We start from the raw sequence: 18,041 nt of genomic DNA, 5'->3' as shown, positions 1-18,041 counted from the left end.
GAGAGGACTCACCAGAGACAGAGTGGGGAGCAGAACAGGTGGATTGACTGAAGCACACTGCTGAGGGGAGCAGTGGATGGGTCGGGAGGTGCCATGTGGGTCACCTCCCTGACTGGGGATCAGTGACTGCAGATAAGCCCATAGTGCTGTGCTTTAACCCATTGCACCATTAGGACGTGCCTTCTTCTGGCCACTTTTTATGGGAATTATTTCAGTAAATAATTATATGTCAGACACAGATGCAACAAAATGGAGATGCCCAAATGATTTCGAACAACGTGCTGCCATGTGACTCACCAAAAATGATGAATACATCACACACCACGTGAGCCAAGTTAGCCCTTGCCCTGGAGCTTCCTGGAGAGGGCTTCCTGCAGAAACTGGACCTTGGCCACCCTCGCCCGTGGGTTTGCATTAGTCCCACAGATATGACTGTCCCTCCTTTCCATATTCATATAATATGCAGTCAAGCGTTGTATGAGTCTCTTACATGGACGAAGGCTGTGAGCTAAGGATCCTGTTGTAGCTGCAGAGTGGTGAAGTGATAGACACAGCTAGCGCCTCATAGAAGCATGCTTCCACATTGCACTCCTGCAATGGAATCCCGGCACCCCCTTAACTTATATTTGGTTCTTTCTTTATGTAATTCCCTTTGACCAGATACCTCTCTCTCTCTTTATTTTCTTTTTTCCTTCTCTCCAGTTTTGCTTCTTATTCCTTTTCTTTCTCATTCTCCTTTTCTCCATTTTAAAATCAAATCAAATTTCTTTCCTGGTGCTGGGGAGAATGCGTGGGAAGTCTTTGTGTCTCACCACATGTGAGAATACCCGTCTCGGAGTATTGAGTATTCTGATACCCATTTCTCATGTTTCATAGCTTTTCTTTTTCCTTTAAACAGTTTTGAGGTTCAGAAAGGCTTATGGAAAGTGCTGTCTTGTTCTCAGATACCCCATTTTTTGTATAATAAAATGACAGAAGCAGGAGTGGGTTAAGCTTGAGTTTTCCCTCTTTGCAGAGGAGGAAGTTGATCACTGCAGGCAGGTTTTACTGAAATAGTTCACAAGAAAGGAACTGGCTGGGGCCTAGATGGGTATTTTTGTTAGTATTTATTTTGTAGGCCCTGCCAATGGGCAGACAATTCTTGGCATGGATTTGGATGGTCTGGGTGCTGAGGTGCCTCAGAGCGTCTGGATTCTCTTTAATAAAAATTCATTAGAGTTTTTTTTTTAATTTATATAAAATACATTTATTTGCATTTATGCATAGTTGTGTTTGTGATGAGTGTTCACATATTTTTTAAAATAAATAATACAATAGTTTATTTTTACATCATTTTGTGCATTTTTCCATCTCAGTTGTAATCCCTGTGGGCTTTTCATCACTAGATCACCCATGTGCCATCACCATAGAAAATTTTATTAGAGTTTTAAGATTGTTGAAGAACAAATTAGTTAATATTATTTCACCCAGCTTTATAGTTGTGAGCGCACCCTGATCATAGGTGAAGGAATGTGTGAAAGCTATTCGAGGGATTGAATCTGTGTGCTCTGCCCACATGGCTAGTCTCCACTCAGTTAATATTATTTTGTTTCCTGTCTGGCTTCAACTTTTGCTTTCTTTTTTCATCATCACCTTTCTCAAGAGCTTTTATGTAACGAGTAAGAATTCAGCCACAGACTGCAATCTAATTTTGCTGAAGGTGTCGTTCAGTATTTCAGAGAATTCCCCAGAAGGGCCTTTTAAGTTTATGGAGATGATTGAAAAAAATGGGTAAATTGTGATATGGACAGTGTTCAGATCCAAAGTTCATGAACTCAGAGTTATACTAATCAATTGTTGGAGAAATGCCATTGTCATCTCCACCCCACAGCTATAAATATCATACACTTTTCTTTTGGCTTTACTATCTTTGGACTCTATTTGAGAGCCTCCCTTGAAAATGAAAGGCCGAGAATGGTGACTTCCTTTCTGGTTTTATTTTTGAAAAACAGGCTGCACAGCAGGCATCCTCATCCTCACCCAACCTGAGTGAAGCTTCGTGTTCTTTCTCGTCCCTGGAAAATGCAACAAAGACACCTGGCAGTGCGTCTTCATCCTACCGGAAGGAGAGACAGTCCTGGATTGACATAGTTAACAGTGCATCATCGGCCACAGAGGATGGGGACCAGTCTGTAACATTCGCTCTGCAGATCCACTCGCCTGCACCCTCAGAGGCAAACAGCCGTAAGGACGTGGAGAACAGCTTTGCCACAGCAGAAAGTGGATTTTTGAGTTCTTTATCCAGTGATGACACTTCTTTGAGTAGCAACCTAGACCATCTTACTGTCCCAGACAAGCCTACTGGATCAAAGACGATGGATAAAGGTAAAGCAAGAAATCATTTACTCACTGTTCTACAGGGGCTGTTTATGTGTGTATACGGAGTGCTTAAGTTAATTTGCAAAATGAGTGCTTAAAGTCATGAATGAAGATTCAGTAATTAAATAGTCAAGTGCACTGAACCCAAGGGCTATTCTGTAGAGGAGTTTGCATGTGAAAAACGTCAGCTTCCAGGCCACTCATTCCCTGCTGTGTCATTAACCAAATGCCTTAAGCGCTATTAGGGTTATGATTATAAAATAATGATACTCTTTCACCAGTCTGAAAAAAAAAGCTGTCCCTTTTTTTTTTGTTCTATGCCCTAGACTGAACTTGTGATTAGATCAGCATTTTGCAGTCTGATAGCTGTAACTTCTTTTCCATGGTTCTATGCAGACTCAGAGCAACCAAGTCCTCTGGGCCAGAAACACTGACAAGTGTGGCCGCTTCTGCCCCCAAAGGCACCTGAGTAGCTAAAACAAAGACAGCCAATTTGCCTGTGTTTTGCAGGCAGTTTAAGAGAAGTTTTGAACTCAAAGGAGAATCTCAGTTGGACAGATTGAGATATAAACATCATGCATTTTGCTTTTGGCTTTGCTATTGGACTCTTTTTGAAATATTGAGACCCTCCCTTGAAAATGAAAGGTAGAGAATGCTGACTTCCTTATGGGTTTTGTTTTTGAAAAACTTTTCAGGTCTTAGCCAAGGGAAGAGTCAATGGAGTACAGACATTTGCACTGTAAACTTTCTAAATACTGTTAATGAATGCCAGTCTCAGTTTCTTTTGGCCAATAAAAGGAAACAGAATTTGAGGACAAGGAAAATAGTTTAATTTGTTGACAGATTGAGGAGGGCAGCAGAGTCATTTCTGAAAGACCAACACCCCACTCTTTCTTTGACAGAGGTCAGGAGTAATTATCCAGAGTTACAGAGAGGAGAAGGGGGCATAGGCAAGGATCAGCACGTTTGTCCTTGTGACAAGTTGATGCCAGTTTGCATTCGCCTCACCTGATGGTCAGTACTTCAGAATGTTATCTTCCTCATGATGTTTTTTCCTTTGAAATGTGAGAAATCAAAGCTTGTTAAGACTAGAGGGTAAATGAGGAATGGGAGAGCATATCTGGTGAGATAGAAAGAGAGACAAGTTCTTCATTCCTGTTTCAAAGCTACATGCTCATTGGCCTATATTATTATATATTTTTTATATTTCAGATTATTTTTAGTTATGATGAGTCTTTTCTGATTGTCTAGGCCTTGTTTATTCTGGGGTAAAACTGAGCAATCTGCAAAACGGGGGTGGCTGGTATTCCCCGTGTACTTTTGACGGAAATTGACAAGCTGAATTCCTATGATACCCAGCTAGAGTGGCCTGATGTCATAAAGAAAGCTCTCTGTTCCCCCAGTCTAATCAGGGAAAGTTTCTTTAAACTCTAAAATTTTCCAGGTATGTCTTATTAAAAATATTTCCTATCAGAGTAATTTGGGCAAAGGGCTTGAGCTGCAGACCCAGATATATGTGTGCATGTGCAGTACTTTCTTTATTTTTAATTGAAATAATAATGTTCTATAACATGTACGTTTCAGATATTCATTGGGAATCAGCATTTATATAGCCTAGATTAAGATCACTGTTGACTTTTATCCTTCATGATGAATTGTCCTCTTGTCCCAATTTCTCTACCCCACTCCCAATTAACTCCCTTTTGGTAATATCTAATTTGGCTCTGTAGTCTTAAAGTTTATTTTTATTTAAGGTAGTTCCTCTGTTTGTCTTCTTTAAAGGGGTGAGTGTCATCATACCCAGTGAACACATTTGAGTGAAATCATATAGGATAATTGACTTTCTCCATCTGGCTTATATGAACTTTCTCCTTGTGGATCATAAGAACTTTCTATTTTTATTTTATTTTTTTTAAGAATCTGCATGCTGCTTTCATAGATGGCCACACCAATTTACATTCCAAACAGCATTGTACAGGTTTCCTTTCTCTACATTTTCTCCAACACGTGTTTCTTGTCTTTTGGGTAATTCTTAGTTACAAGGTCATATTTATTTGTAGATTTTACTTACATTTTCTTAATAGTAAGAGAGGACAAAACCTTTTCACCTGCCTTTTTGCCACCTGTATGCATTCTTTGGAGAAGGGACTATTGATATCTGTGTCCATTTTTTAATCTAGTATTTTAAAATGCATGAATTTGAAGCTCAGACTGAAAACTCATTGTCCATGTCACCACAGCAGTCACCACTTCCTGGGCCTTACCTGGAGGTGCTTCACACAGATGAGTTCCTGTTTGGCCACTGTGATGGCATTTTAATTTGATGTGCCTAACTAATGCCAACAGTGAGTTTTATATTAGAAAAAGTGGAGTGAATGAAATTATCGACAAAATGACCTGTTCTTGGGGTGAATGAAGTAGATAGAAAAGGGAGTGAAAATCCACTGAGCGATACTGGGGTGAGGGGCCAAGATTGGACTGCAAGGAATAGGACAGAGTAGACTCAAGCTGCCCCAGTTTTTGAGGTACAGCCATGTAGAAAAATTACTTGGGCTAATTTGTATTTTATGGACTAAAAATTCAAGCAAATTGGTGCAAGTAATAGGAAAGTAGTTTTGAGGCAAAGATGTGAGAAAAAGGAGCCCTCTTATATTGTTGTTGGGATTGTAGCCTGGCTCAGCCCCTGTGGAAAACAGTATAGCAGTTTCTTAAAAAGATTAAAAATGGATCTGCCATATGACTCAGCAGTTCCAGTTTTGTGTTCTTCAGTATCACCCTGACGAACACAAAACTAATTCAAAGGGAAACTTGCAATCCCATGTTCATAGCAGCACTGTTTGCAATAACCAAGATATGGAAACAACCTAAGTGCTCCAAAACAAATGAGCAGAACAAGAAGATATGGCATAGATACGTGCTGGAATATTACTAAGCAATCAAAAAGACAAAACTAATGCCATTTGCAGCAATGTGATTGGAATTGAAAGGGATTATGCTAAATGAAATAAACCAAAAGGAGAAATTAAAATACTAGATGGTGTCACTTATAGGTGGGATTTAGAGTAACTAACCACATGGTCAGATAATGCCAAAATTAAAAACTAAGCCTTGGAAGCTGACTATAACTGAAGCATCCTGAGAGGTGGCAGAAGTGAGAACAAAGTGGTGAGTGAGCACAAGGATTATGGTGGTGGACTGTGGTGCTGTGGTGCTAAAGCACTGTGGTAACAACACTTAAAGGGGAAGATCCTATATTCTCAGAATACAAACAACAGTGTAAAAACAGTGTTATCTCATGTTACAAAAAGGAAGCTTCTTTTTACTGTTGATAACTGTTCAAGATAGAATTGGATTCCTGGAAAGTAATATTCCTGATCAGGGGAGATATTTACTCATTTTGAGACAACCATTTCCTTGGGGCAGCCATACTACATACTGCTAAAAGTCCTTGCTTTTGCAAAAATATACTGAAGAGACAATTAAAGTGTCATGAACCACATATACTCTAACTCAATACCCCAAAGATCTTTGCAGATAGAACTAGTGAAACTAAAACAATAATCTTTCCCGGCTAAAAATGCATCTGTTAATCATTAAGCCATAAATAGAAAATAGACTAAGTTTCATGCACACACACTAGTGCACAAAACACCTCATGATGCAGATGGCTTCAAAAGCAAAATAGAGTAAAAATGCCATTTGCATTCTTTCCCAAGAGATAACCCTGCAGATTGAGATTCCCTTTAGGACGAATAACTTGGGAAGATGCAGTTCTTGCCCACATCTAAATGTCATTCCAGGGATACATGTGCCTCAGCCCTCGGCAGGGTTCCAACAGCTCCTTAAATCGGAGAAGGAAGAAACCCTGTATTTGAACATTTTGAATTAAGTGCAGAGGGATCAACAAAGCCTTTATGCTTTGTCAAACAACCTGATATGAAGGTGTTGCGAATGGTAGAAAGGAAGAGAAACTACTAGTATTTTTCCCTCACTGATTTGCTGGCAGTTGCCTTATGGTACAAAATTTTTGCTGATGATTTTGCCCTGCTGCTGGGGATTTGGTTAAATTCCCAGAAGTTAAACCACATAAAGTTATTGCTATGGAAACTCCAAGCTGGTCTCCACTGTCTGTGACTGCAATAACTTGGTGTTGAGTAATCAGATTGCTGTTTGTGTGTGTGTGTTGGAGAAAAAGTGGTATTTCGTTTCTGTGAATTCTAAAAGTTATTTATTTATTTTTAAAGATTTATCTGTTTATTCATACAGGACTGGGGCACAAGCCCAGAGGTTCAGGGGTAGTGAGAGGATTCACCAGAGACGAGTAGGGAGCACAACAGGCAGATCAAGGAAATAAATACACTGCTGAGGGGAGCAGTGGGCGGGTCAGCAGAGGTCTGCCGTACCCTGTGGGTCAGCTCGAGGTGGGGATCGAATTCACACTGAAGAGGCAGCCACCGGCCTGCAGTGCTACGTCCTAACCTGCTGTGCCATTGAGGAGGCCCATAAGTTATTATTATTATTTTTTTTCATAAGTTATTATTTTTAAGATATCAATTAAGAAAATGAAGCCTTGTCTTTCCTATGTCTCAAATACTGTTCAGAGTGTTTTCAGTGACAGGGAATTGAAGTCTTAACATGGTTCAAGAAAGGAGGGAGGGTTTTACATTAAATATCAGTCTCAAGATGTGTTAGCTGGAAAAGGAAGTTTTTATCCTAGAAAATAACTCTTAAAGGTTAATAAATGAATCCTGAAACAAGTAGACAGCATATATTATAGCCTTCTTCTCATTTAGACAAGAAAGAAATATTTTTTTTAGGTGCTATGCAATTAAAATCATGGTTGCTAGAATTCTGTGCTGAATTTAAATACCCTTTCAGACATTTCTCCCCTGCAATGTAAGCTATTAAGAAAATGCAGGGTGTTAATTGCTTCCTATTGCCTTTTTCCATTGGGGGTTCTAGAATTCCAGAGCTCCCTAGATTCTTCACCAAGTCTTTCCAGAAAGCATAGTGGGAAAAGCGGTATAGGAGTAGCTGGAATGTTCAGCTCAGCTCAGCTGTACTGTATGCGTCCCTTTTGTGGACAGTTATCTGGCCAGTGGTGATCTGCCTGCATCATGGTAACTCCTTACATTATGCTGATGTTGTGAATATGATTTTGTTACAAGCAACTCCGATGTGAAATGTGTTGGCCTGACTGTGGGTCCTCACGCATGTGCTTAAAGGGACTTACAAGGAAACTCACTGCAGGCCCACACAAGAAGGCTAATAAAGGCTTATTTACAAAAGGGGGAATGAAGAAAGGAATAACCCAGGGAATGAGAGAGATAAGTTGGTGAGTGTATCCTCCCAGTTCCGCTGAGCTGGGAACCCCAAGAGCATACTGAAAGGCAGCCCTAAACCAAGCATGCTAAGGCCCATGGGTCTGGCTATAACCAAGCCTGACTGCCCAACTCCACCCGCATTCCCAGCAACCCTCCCTGTGGTGTGAGGACACTATGGGATTTATAGCCCTTAGTGCCTTGGTTCTCTTTGGTCTGGGGTGGGGGGTGTAATCCATAAAGCCTGTGTTTGTGGGGTTCATTCTAGCAATTTCACCCATATTTTGCTCCATGAATGGGATGGGCATACCTTAGATGCCAAAAAGCTGAATAACCACTAATAAGACTAATACCCAATTTCCCCAATTAAATCATCAAATTAAGTACAGCCAGAACTGATCTGGAATCATGTCAAATAAGAAGCATTTTTAATGAAGAGGCAGACATACTAGAGCGCCTGGCCTCTCAGGAAAGTGATACGAATTTCAGAGCCAGATTTTAGAATTTAGCAAATATTACCAAAAACTTATATAATCCAAGTGTGAATAGCACAGATGCTACTTCAGATGCCGCTGTTGGAATTTTGTGGCATATTTCTTTATGAAGCAAGAAGATAAGGAAAGAAACGATTCCATGTTCCATCCTGCTTAGTATTGCTATTATTACTTTTTAAGACCTAATATGAACTCATTGCTGTGTGCTAATGGTAATACAATGATGAGCAAGATGAAATTTCTGGTCTAAAAAATTTAATATCTGATAGGGAGAATGAGGGGAATAAACACAATTAACAAAAGGAAGCAGAGTGAAATAAATTCTGCAAGAGAGAATCAAACGACTCAAGGGATTCAAAATTAGGTCATTAGCATAGGTGGTGGACAGTATGATCTAAATGAACAGACCTGTTAGTAGAGAAAGAAGCCATGGGGAGGAGGAGGAAGTTTGGATGCTGTTGAATATGCAGCGAGTAGCTAGTGTACATCAATAAATAAGAGAAAATGGTCTATAATAGAGGGATCATACAACTGGAAGTGTACTTAAAAATTATGTTGGCTTTAGAACAAGACATAGAGGAAAAGAAAAGCAGACAGGAAATAAGAGCTCAGAAGCTTTTGTAAGTGCTGGAGTGGAGGTTGTGAAGACTAATACTGGTCATTGTGTCCCGGAACTTATCTCTAGAAAATCTCCTAGTGATCTTATTTTTTGATCTATAATTTCAGAAGTGACCTAAAACAATAATAAATATTTTCTATAGAGAAAATCTTGCATCTGTGATTGTCAACCTCCATGATTTTGAGCTCAAGCATGAGTAACCCACGACCTGCTTTCTCAGCTCCCAAGCCAACGGGCTGAAGAGCCCCATATGTTGTAGAATAATGTTGCTTAGGTTATCTGCAAATTTGCGCACTCTAATAAATCATGCGTAATAGTCCTTCACCTCATCTTTTTATTTTCTTCCTAAAACCTCCTAATACTTTTTCCTGAGATCAGCATTACAGTATCATATTTCCTAAAAAATCTCCTGTATTTCATCTGTTCATTTCTTCTATTCCCGCCCTTGACAATCACAGATCTTATTATCTCTTTAATTTTACCTTTTCGTGAAATTTATTTGGCTAGAAGCAGAGATGGTAGCCTTTTCAAATTGACTTCTTTCACTTAGTAACATGCATTTAAGTTTCCTCTAAGCCTTCTCCTGGCTTGATAATTCATTACCTTTTAGGGCTGAGTAATATTCCACAGATGCACCACAGTTTTTGTTCATTTACCTACTATAGGGCATTTTGGTTGCTTCTAGATTTTTGAAATAATGAATAAAATTGCTATAAACATGTATGCATAAATTTTTGTGTGGATGTAATTTTTTTCAGCTCATTTGGATAAATATTTAGGAGTGAAATTCCTTGATTATATGGCAATTCTATATGTAGTTTTTCAAGAAAGGGCAAATTATCTTTGAGAATAACCATATCATTTTTCAGTCTCATCAGAAATAACTGAGATTTCCTGTTGCTTGACATCCTTCCCAGCATTTGGTGGTGTCAGTGTTCTGTCTGTCATTCTAGTAAGTGGTTAGCGGCATCTTGTAATTTGGAATAGCATGATGATATACAATGTTGAACATCTTTTTACACAATCAGTTACTATCCACACTTGGTGTCTGTTGAGATCTCTTGCCTGCATTTTATGTGTATTTTTGTTTTTTCATTATTCAGCCTTTGTATATTTTGAATACAATTACTTTATTTGATAGGTGTTACAAATATTTCCTCCCAAGTTGGTTTGTCTTTTCATTCGCTTAATGGGAAATTCTCATGAATGTATCCTGGTGCATGTCTGCTAGGAAATCCTGACTGCATTTATCTTGGAATAAGCACTGGGAAAGGCCTTGCTGGCCATGATGTCTATCTGTCTTAACTTTACTACAGTTTTTACATTGGTGTCCGCATGTATGGTAGCTCTTAAAATTCTCCCAAGTTTTAGAATCACCAAGATTATAACCTTTTAGAGTTAAAAAGCTGGACTTTCAAATTGCTGCAAATTGGTGATCTTGACTGATAATCTTGATGATTAAGTAGCATGTTTTCATATGCTCATTTTAATTATTTTATTCATACTTCTTGAATTGTTTTTGTGGTCTTCATGATTTTGTATTCTGGGTTTTCTTTCACTGTCAGTTGAATGTATTACCAAGGTATTCATTTTTCAACTCTTCTTTTTTTTTTTTAAAGATTTATTTATTTATGCATACAGAGCTGGGGTACAGGCCAGAGGTGCAGGGGCAGTGAGAGGATTCACCAGAGACAGAGTGGGGTGCAGAACAGGCTGACCAGGGATTGAACTTGTTCTGAAGTGGCATTAACTTCTTAGTGCTGTGCTTTAACTTGCTGTGTCACCAAGGAAGGCCCTCTACTCTTCGTTTTTAATGTGTCTTTTAATGAATAGAAGTTAATGTTAATGTGATTAAATTTGTCAGTCTATGTTTAATGCTTTTTTTCAGTCTTCGTAAGTAATTCCTTACTAGACTGATATCATGGATATTACCTGCCATTTTCTATAAACTTTGATCTTCCGGGAATTATTTCTGTGTTTATTTTGTTGTGAATAGAATGCAATATATTTCCCCTAAGCCTATGTAATTTTCCTAGTGTTATTTATTTAGAATCAATCCTTCTCTCAAACATGCATATGAATCCTCATTGTTATCTTTCTTATAAATCCAGTGCTGTTGCTTAATCCTCTAACATTATCAAGGTGTTTTCTACATTGGGTCATGTGTTCGTGTCTTTATTATTTTTTTTTAAATGATTCTTAATACTTAGTAGAATCCATTTGGTTCTTTTAAAGGAGTGAGATTTTCTTGATGATTTAAACTTCTGTTAACATTTTAGAATCACCAAGTGAAGTTACACACACACACACACACACACACACACTCTCTCATGGGATTTTGGCAGGAATGCATTACATTTTAGGTTTAACTGAGGAAAACGGAAGTTGTTCCTATATAAAATATTCAAGTTAGTGAAAAGATATCTGTATCTGCCCCACTTATTTGTCTTAACATCTCGTCATACAGCTGTCTCATTTTCTCCATAGAAGTCTTGAAATATTTTGTGAGGTGTAGTTCCACATATTTGATATTTTAAAATGCTACTTAAAACTAGTTTTTCTCTTTTTCATTTCATTTTATAACTATTGTTGGAGTAAATGATTTTTAAATGCAGCCCTTAATCTGGCAAACTTATAAAAGTTCTACTAACTTTTTGTTAACTTTTTTTAAATATATACAATCATCATTTTGTGATAGCTTGCCTTTGCCTTTGTAGTCGCTGTGTCTTATTTATTCTGTTTGCTTTGCTTAGACGAAACTCTGCAGTACAATGCTCAAGGGATTGGGGTGATGAGTATTTTTGTGGTGTGCCTGATTTCAAAGAGAGATTTTTGAGTGTTTCTCCACTATTTCAAACTTCTAAGTAGATAGCTCATTACCACATCTATCTGTGGATGGGGAAACTGGGCTGGAGGTGGTTAGTAAATTGCTTAAAGGGGTCATTCAAGAAGGAAGCGTGAAAGTTGCATTTGGAATGTAGTTTCATTTGCCTACAGAGTTAAAGATTTTAAAAACATGATTATGAATAACTCTAAATAAATAATCAGAAAGACACAAGGTTGGGTTACAAGCTACATGTTCCCAGGCCATTTTGTTTCCTTAGACAAAAATCATATTATACATTTTCAACAAATAGTAATGGCATAAGTCATCTAATGATAGAAACAGAAATACTAAGTACCATTATAGCATTTCGACACGTGGGTACCTGTGCATTTAACAATATCTATGAAGTGCCTCTTATATGCCAAGCACTCTACCATGCCCGGGGAAACAAGCAAACACAAAGAAATACTGTCCTAGAATTTACCTTGACGGGAGAGAGATTGGTAGAAAACTAAGAGGAGGTATAGCTAGCACATAAGTACATAATATATCCCGTGTTTAAACATGCCATTTTTTTTTTTTTTAACCAGAGGCAGGGTAAAGTTTAGAGACCCAGAACAGAAGTGAAATCTGGGGTTGGGATGGGAGTCTCCAGTGATGCACATGGCTGTTCTTTAATACAGCTCAGGAGAGAACTATGGGGTGGGGGAGGATGAGCCAAGTGATATCTGAGGAAAGGTCTTCCATGCACACGCTGCAGCAAGTGCAAGACCTTGCAGCAGGGTGGTGCTTGGGGGCTTGATGTCACCAGCCAGAGGTAGAAGAGTGGAGGGTGTGCGGCAATATGTGGAGGAGCCTGAGGTGAGCAGCCATCCAGTCACGCCCATGAATGGTAAGTGCCCTGTGCTGCCCTTGAGGGAGGGAAGTGCTGGAGGCTTGGAGTTGAAGAATGCTACTGCTGGATTTCAGTTTTACTATTGCTCTGGCTCCTTTATAGAGAGCCACCCATCTAGAGAGCATCAGTGAAAGCAGGGTTGGCAGAAGGAGGTAGGTATCCACATGGCTGTTAGGTGTGTTACTCTGTGAGCATGGAAGTTAGACCCCCGTTTATAGCACATGGTGACATGCAGTATGATCATTGTCTTCTGGATGATCTTTGATTGAACTTCGGAGTTTGAATGGTGTATCTGTCTATTGAGGTCACTTTATGATTCAAAGAACAACTTCCACAAGTCAAGCTTGTATCTTACTAATCTTGTAGCCAGGCTCTTCAAAACTCCTGCCCTTGTGAATAAAATCTTTTTATTGTATTATATTTTGTAATCATGGTGACAATGGGAAGGGTGATAATTTTCTTCCATAATTGTCGTTTACTAGCAATGCTGCTTTTAGTTGGAAATTGCTTTAATGGTTTGTCTGAGGTTTTACAGAGAAATGATCCTATATTCAAGTAATGGCCACTTTAGTTTGTCTGGTCTAATATGAATGCTCTTATCTTTTTCTTACTCGTGTGATAAGACTGTGCCTTAGATTTGTGTTATGATTCTTTTAAAAAGTGCTTCTTAATTGTATAATACGTTTCATATACAGTTAACAAACTCAGTTTTATCTTTATATTTATTGAGACTTACTTGTTTGTCGCTCCTTGAGTACCTAGTCAGTTCATTTTTTTTTTTACTAGTAAATATGCACCATTTGGGGTATTTTTGGAAGTTTTTGCAGTGCTTTTACTGAATCCATTTGTAAAGCAAAATGTGAGAGAAATTTAATAATTTCTTCTTTAAACATATTTTTAGAAAAGTATTTTTAAATTTTCTAGTGAGTAGATATTTATTGGCTATCTGCATGGAGATCACAAATCAATGATATGATTTAAGCAATCATCGTCATCACAGTAAAGGAATATTGGTCTCTGAATGACAGTGGCTTTCATGGTCTCTATTCAGAAGATGGTTACACAGTGTTGGAGAGAGTCCTGTGAGTCCTGTGTTGTCTCAGGTCTGTGACTTCCATGATCAAAGTCTTGAGAACAAATGTCTACAGTTTACTTGCTCTGTGAAGACTCCCCTGCAGTTCTTTGAAATGCTCCCAGCCAATAGTCTCAGGTTCATCTGCTTCTTTAATTATGACCTAACCTTTTCTGGTTATTCTGGAGACTTCTTGAATAAATGTCTTCCTGCTTAGCAAGAGAATGTCACTGGGGTTATGCCAACACAGGCCTGAATTTGCAGCTAAAGGAGCAAACCTAGGGTCATTTTTCTGGAAGTTACTTCTCATTAGAATAAAATCTTAGACATTTACAGTCTGTTCTCTCTTATTCTTGTGTTGCTATTTCTGATTTCCCTCCCTGCAACTTTATACTTTCCTAATGAAAGCCAAAAGCAGAATGATACTCTTTCCACAAACTATACAAACTATAGATAGCATAGAATGGACAAATATTTTAATAGATTTTATTTTTAGAGCAATTTTAGGATCATAGCAAAATTGAGCAACTAACAAAGAAATTCCCTTCTCCACCTGTCTCACACATGGGTAGACTCTTATCATCAGTATTCTTCCACCAAAGTAGAGTAAGTGCTAAAACTGATACCTACATTGACACATTGTTACAAATTAGTGATTATTATTTATAATGATTGCATATAAGGTTCACTCTTGGTATTATATGTTCTATAAGTTTGGACAATGATATAGTCTTATGTATTTACCATATAGTATTATTTCATTGCTCTTAAATTCCTCTGTGATCCACTTACTCATTCTCCCCTTCTGTCAATCCCAAGCAGCCACTGATATATATATATTTTTAATATTTCATAGTTTTGCCTTTTACACAATGTTGTTACCATGGCATTTGAAAACAGTTTTATTTCTTTCTTCCCAACCTGTATGTTTTTATTTCCTTTTCTTGTCTTATTGTATTCGCTAGGACTTTTGATATAGTGTTTGAAAAGAAGTGGTGAAAAGGGGCATCTTTTTAAAACTTGCCTCAGATAAGTCTGAAGTTAACTATGTAGACCTTTAGTATATAGCTAAGGAAGTTTCACTATCTTCCTAGTAAAACTGATGGTTATTACCAAAAAGGGGTAGTGGATTTTGTCAAATGCTTTTCTGTATCTGTTGATACAATATATATGATATGTTCTTCTTTCACATACTCATGTATAGATTACAGTGGTTGACTTTCACATCAAATTTAGATAACTGGGATAAATCCTGTTTGGTTGTGGTATATAACTATATTTCAGTTTGTTAATATTTTATTAAGGGTTTGTTATCTAGGCTCATGAGGGATATTGGTCTATACTTCTCATATTATACATTTATTTGATTTTGCTATTTAGAGTAATAGTGGTTGCAAAGAATGAGTTTGAAAGTTTTCTCTCTGCCTGTATCTTTGTAAAGGAATTGTAGTGAATTGTTAAAATTTTTTCCAAAATGTTTAGTGGAATTCACATTGAATTCATCTGGGAATGTTGCTTTCTGTTTTGGAAGAATCCTTTCAATTTCCTTAATATCTAAGTCTTTTCATTTCTTATGAGAGTTTTGTCAGGTTATGTATTTCAAGGAATTGTCCATTTTGTCTACATTTTCAGTTTGTGGGCACAGATTTCTTCACAGAATTCCTCTATACTCCTTTCAGTATTTCATGGCCACTGTCATGATGGCCCGCTTTCATTTCTGGTATTAGAAATATGTGTTTTCTCTCTTTAATTTTTAGATAGACAAAAAGTATTTCAAAGTTTTTCATCTATCTAAACACTTGGACTTTAGTAAGAATAACTTATTTGAGGGTTTAGAAGAACTGATTAAAATTCCAAAATTCGTTCTGGGTGATTCTTTGACATATGCATAAATGAAGGAGTGAGAATGATATCAAGAATGAAGTTGAGCAAATAACAGTTGAACAAAAATTTATTGAGGAATCACCATGTTGCTGGCATAATGTGAGTATTTGGAGATTTCTTTTGCAAATAACAAAGACAATAGCATTCGTGCTTAGGTCTTGCAGTCTGGTGTGTCTGCCTGTTTTGGCAGGATAGGAAGACAGCAGGTAAAAACAAGAATGCTATAACTTCTGGTAGTGAATACATGGGAAGGTGTGTAAGTGCATATAGTAGTGGAGGCTGGAGAAAGGCTCTTGAATTAGATTACTGGTTGGGGAGGACTTCCTTGGGGAGATGACAAATTGTCTGGGAACTGAGTGGGACAAAGGGACCTGTACTTGAACAACAGCTGGAAGAGTGCCCCAGGCAGAGAAGAACAAAGTGCAGGGCCTCCAGAACTTACACCGTTTTTGCAGTTAAAGGAAAAGAAAGAAAACCAATGTGGCTGGCAAGCATTAGAAGCAGAGGAAGGGAATGGGGAGCTTGACAGCAGCTGGCTTATGTGGCAACTAGCCTGTCCCGTAGGATATTTGGATTTTGTCCTCAGTACAATGAGAGTTTTTGGAGAAATTGAAGCTGATGTGGCTTACATTCTGAAAAGATCAATATATGGAAAGTGACTATTAGACCAGTTATGTAGCTTTTTAAAATGGCCAACAGTAAAATGATGGTGACTTAGACTAAGCTCATAGGAAGATGTGATTGTGAGAAAAATACACATATTGGGCATGTATTGTAAGTGTACAATGTACAGACATAAGGTTAAGATTTCCTGCCTGTTTTAGACTACCCCTAATCTCTACCAAATACGGCCCTGGTACATGGTAAACTTGTAAAGAATATTTGCTGGATGAACTAAATAAGTTAATAAATGAAATGTACAAAGGAAAGACAGGAATCAAGCATCAGTCATAGATTTTCCAGAACATTATGTTTCCTAAGCATTAAATATAGTTACAACTTTATAGGATCGTTGTCATTTCTTGAGGAAAGGTTTGCTAGTAGGGATTGATGGCTACATTTAAATACATAGCTTTACTATGTAAACTGAAGTTTTTCTCTAAGATAAATTAGGATGTTGAACAATTATAGATCTCAGCCGACTGTGACCATAGAGATAAGGAAAAAGGATACTCCATCCTATAACGGGAAGAAAAGAAACCTTCATTTTCTGTCTCCTGAAACAGATATAGGTGAACTTCCGCCTTCTTGCCTCACGGCTCTTGTTCCTGGGTTTGCCACACTGTCTGCCTTCCGGATCTCCATTTCTATCTGTTGGGTTCACTAGCCCACCTCATGGAGCCCACGGCCAATTGGATCCAGGATGTTATGGGGCCAAGGTTAGCTTATTTCTCTGCAGAAGACTGGATTTGTATCCTTAATTTTAGACAATTTTCCAGTTTTTTTCTGCATTGATTTCTCATTAATTTGCACCTCACAGATACATTAATAAGAAAAACATAACTACTTGTCTTTTTTACGTGCTTTCCCAATGATTTTTTTTTTAAGGATGCGAATATCCAGATTTTATATTCACACTAAGTTTTATAAATAATAACCCTGGGTACACATATAATTTTAACAACTAATGGAATATTTGCTTTAAGAAATTCAAAGACTTGGTGGTGGGAAGTCCATGGGGGTTACAACTGAGATGGAAAAAGGCACAAAATGAAGAATGATGTAAAAATAAATTTAAAAAAAAAAATTACAAATTGAATAAAAAAAAGAATTTCAAAGTTTCGGCCAGTTGCTTGGGTCCAACATGTGATCATATTAACCCAAAAAAACAGCAGTGACGAGCACCCCATAGACTGGTTTGTGCTTATTTTCACACAGTGAATTGCCTTCTTCGTAGAAACATCAGGAACCTCAGAGAAACTAGGTAAATGACCCTGGCAGGGAAAGTAAAGCAGATATTGAAAAACAAAGGTCACAGCAGATTGTAAGGGACAAGTAAAAACTTCCCATTTCAGTGTTCTCTGTCTTTCTTCTTTCTCAAATGATTTGATTTATCTCATACAGGATTTCTTTTTTCTTTTTCTTTTTTTTAATAGTCTCTCTTTCCCAGCCAGAGATTGCTGTTGCGGCCTCAGCTGCTGTGTCCTGTTTAAGCCTGTCCATCTCTGCTGTGGACTGGGCTGCATCGGGGCTCTCTCCTCCTCCTCCTGGACCCCCCGGTCCACGACCCCCAGCGGCAGGTTCCCTCGCCCTTGCAGAGAATCTGAGCATCTTGCCTGTGCCCCATGTTGCTTTGGAGTCTATGAAGCTCCTGCTCTAGGTTCTGGTGTCCAGGGGGTCTGAGAGTAGAGTGTGTAGAGTGTGCGTGACACACACTTCCACCTCAGACATGAGGGTCTGGAAGGAATTTCCCCCCGGAAGCTTGAGGAGGGCAGGGATCTGAGCCTTGACCTCAGCCTTGTCTGGTCCTGTCAGCTGCAGTTTCATCAATGATATCTTACCTGACTTGAAATCTTCATTGTATTTTTTTTTTTTAAGATTTATTTATTTGTGCATCCAGAACTGGGGTAC

The 18,041-nt window shown here is 38.2% G+C and overlaps 1 protein-coding gene across 1 annotated transcript in view; it reads left to right on the top strand.

The window, feature by feature from the left end:
• Positions 1-18,041, top strand: part of IPCEF1 (interaction protein for cytohesin exchange factors 1) — a 73,321-nt gene that overhangs the window by 43,798 nt on the left and 11,482 nt on the right. Inside the window, exon 8 of the mRNA XM_012735128.1 lies at positions 1,992-2,364. Coding sequence (XP_012590582.1) covers positions 1,992-2,364 — 373 coding nt within the window. The remainder of the gene's footprint in view (positions 1-1,991; positions 2,365-18,041) is intronic.

Source organism: Condylura cristata, unplaced genomic scaffold (assembly GCF_000260355.1).
Source record: "Condylura cristata isolate star-nosed mole 26May11 unplaced genomic scaffold, ConCri1.0 scaffold00001, whole genome shotgun sequence".
Taxonomy (NCBI): Eukaryota; Metazoa; Chordata; class Mammalia; order Eulipotyphla; family Talpidae; genus Condylura; species Condylura cristata.
The sequence above is the reverse complement of the archived record's forward strand: the minus strand, read 5'-3'. Positions and strand labels throughout refer to the sequence as shown.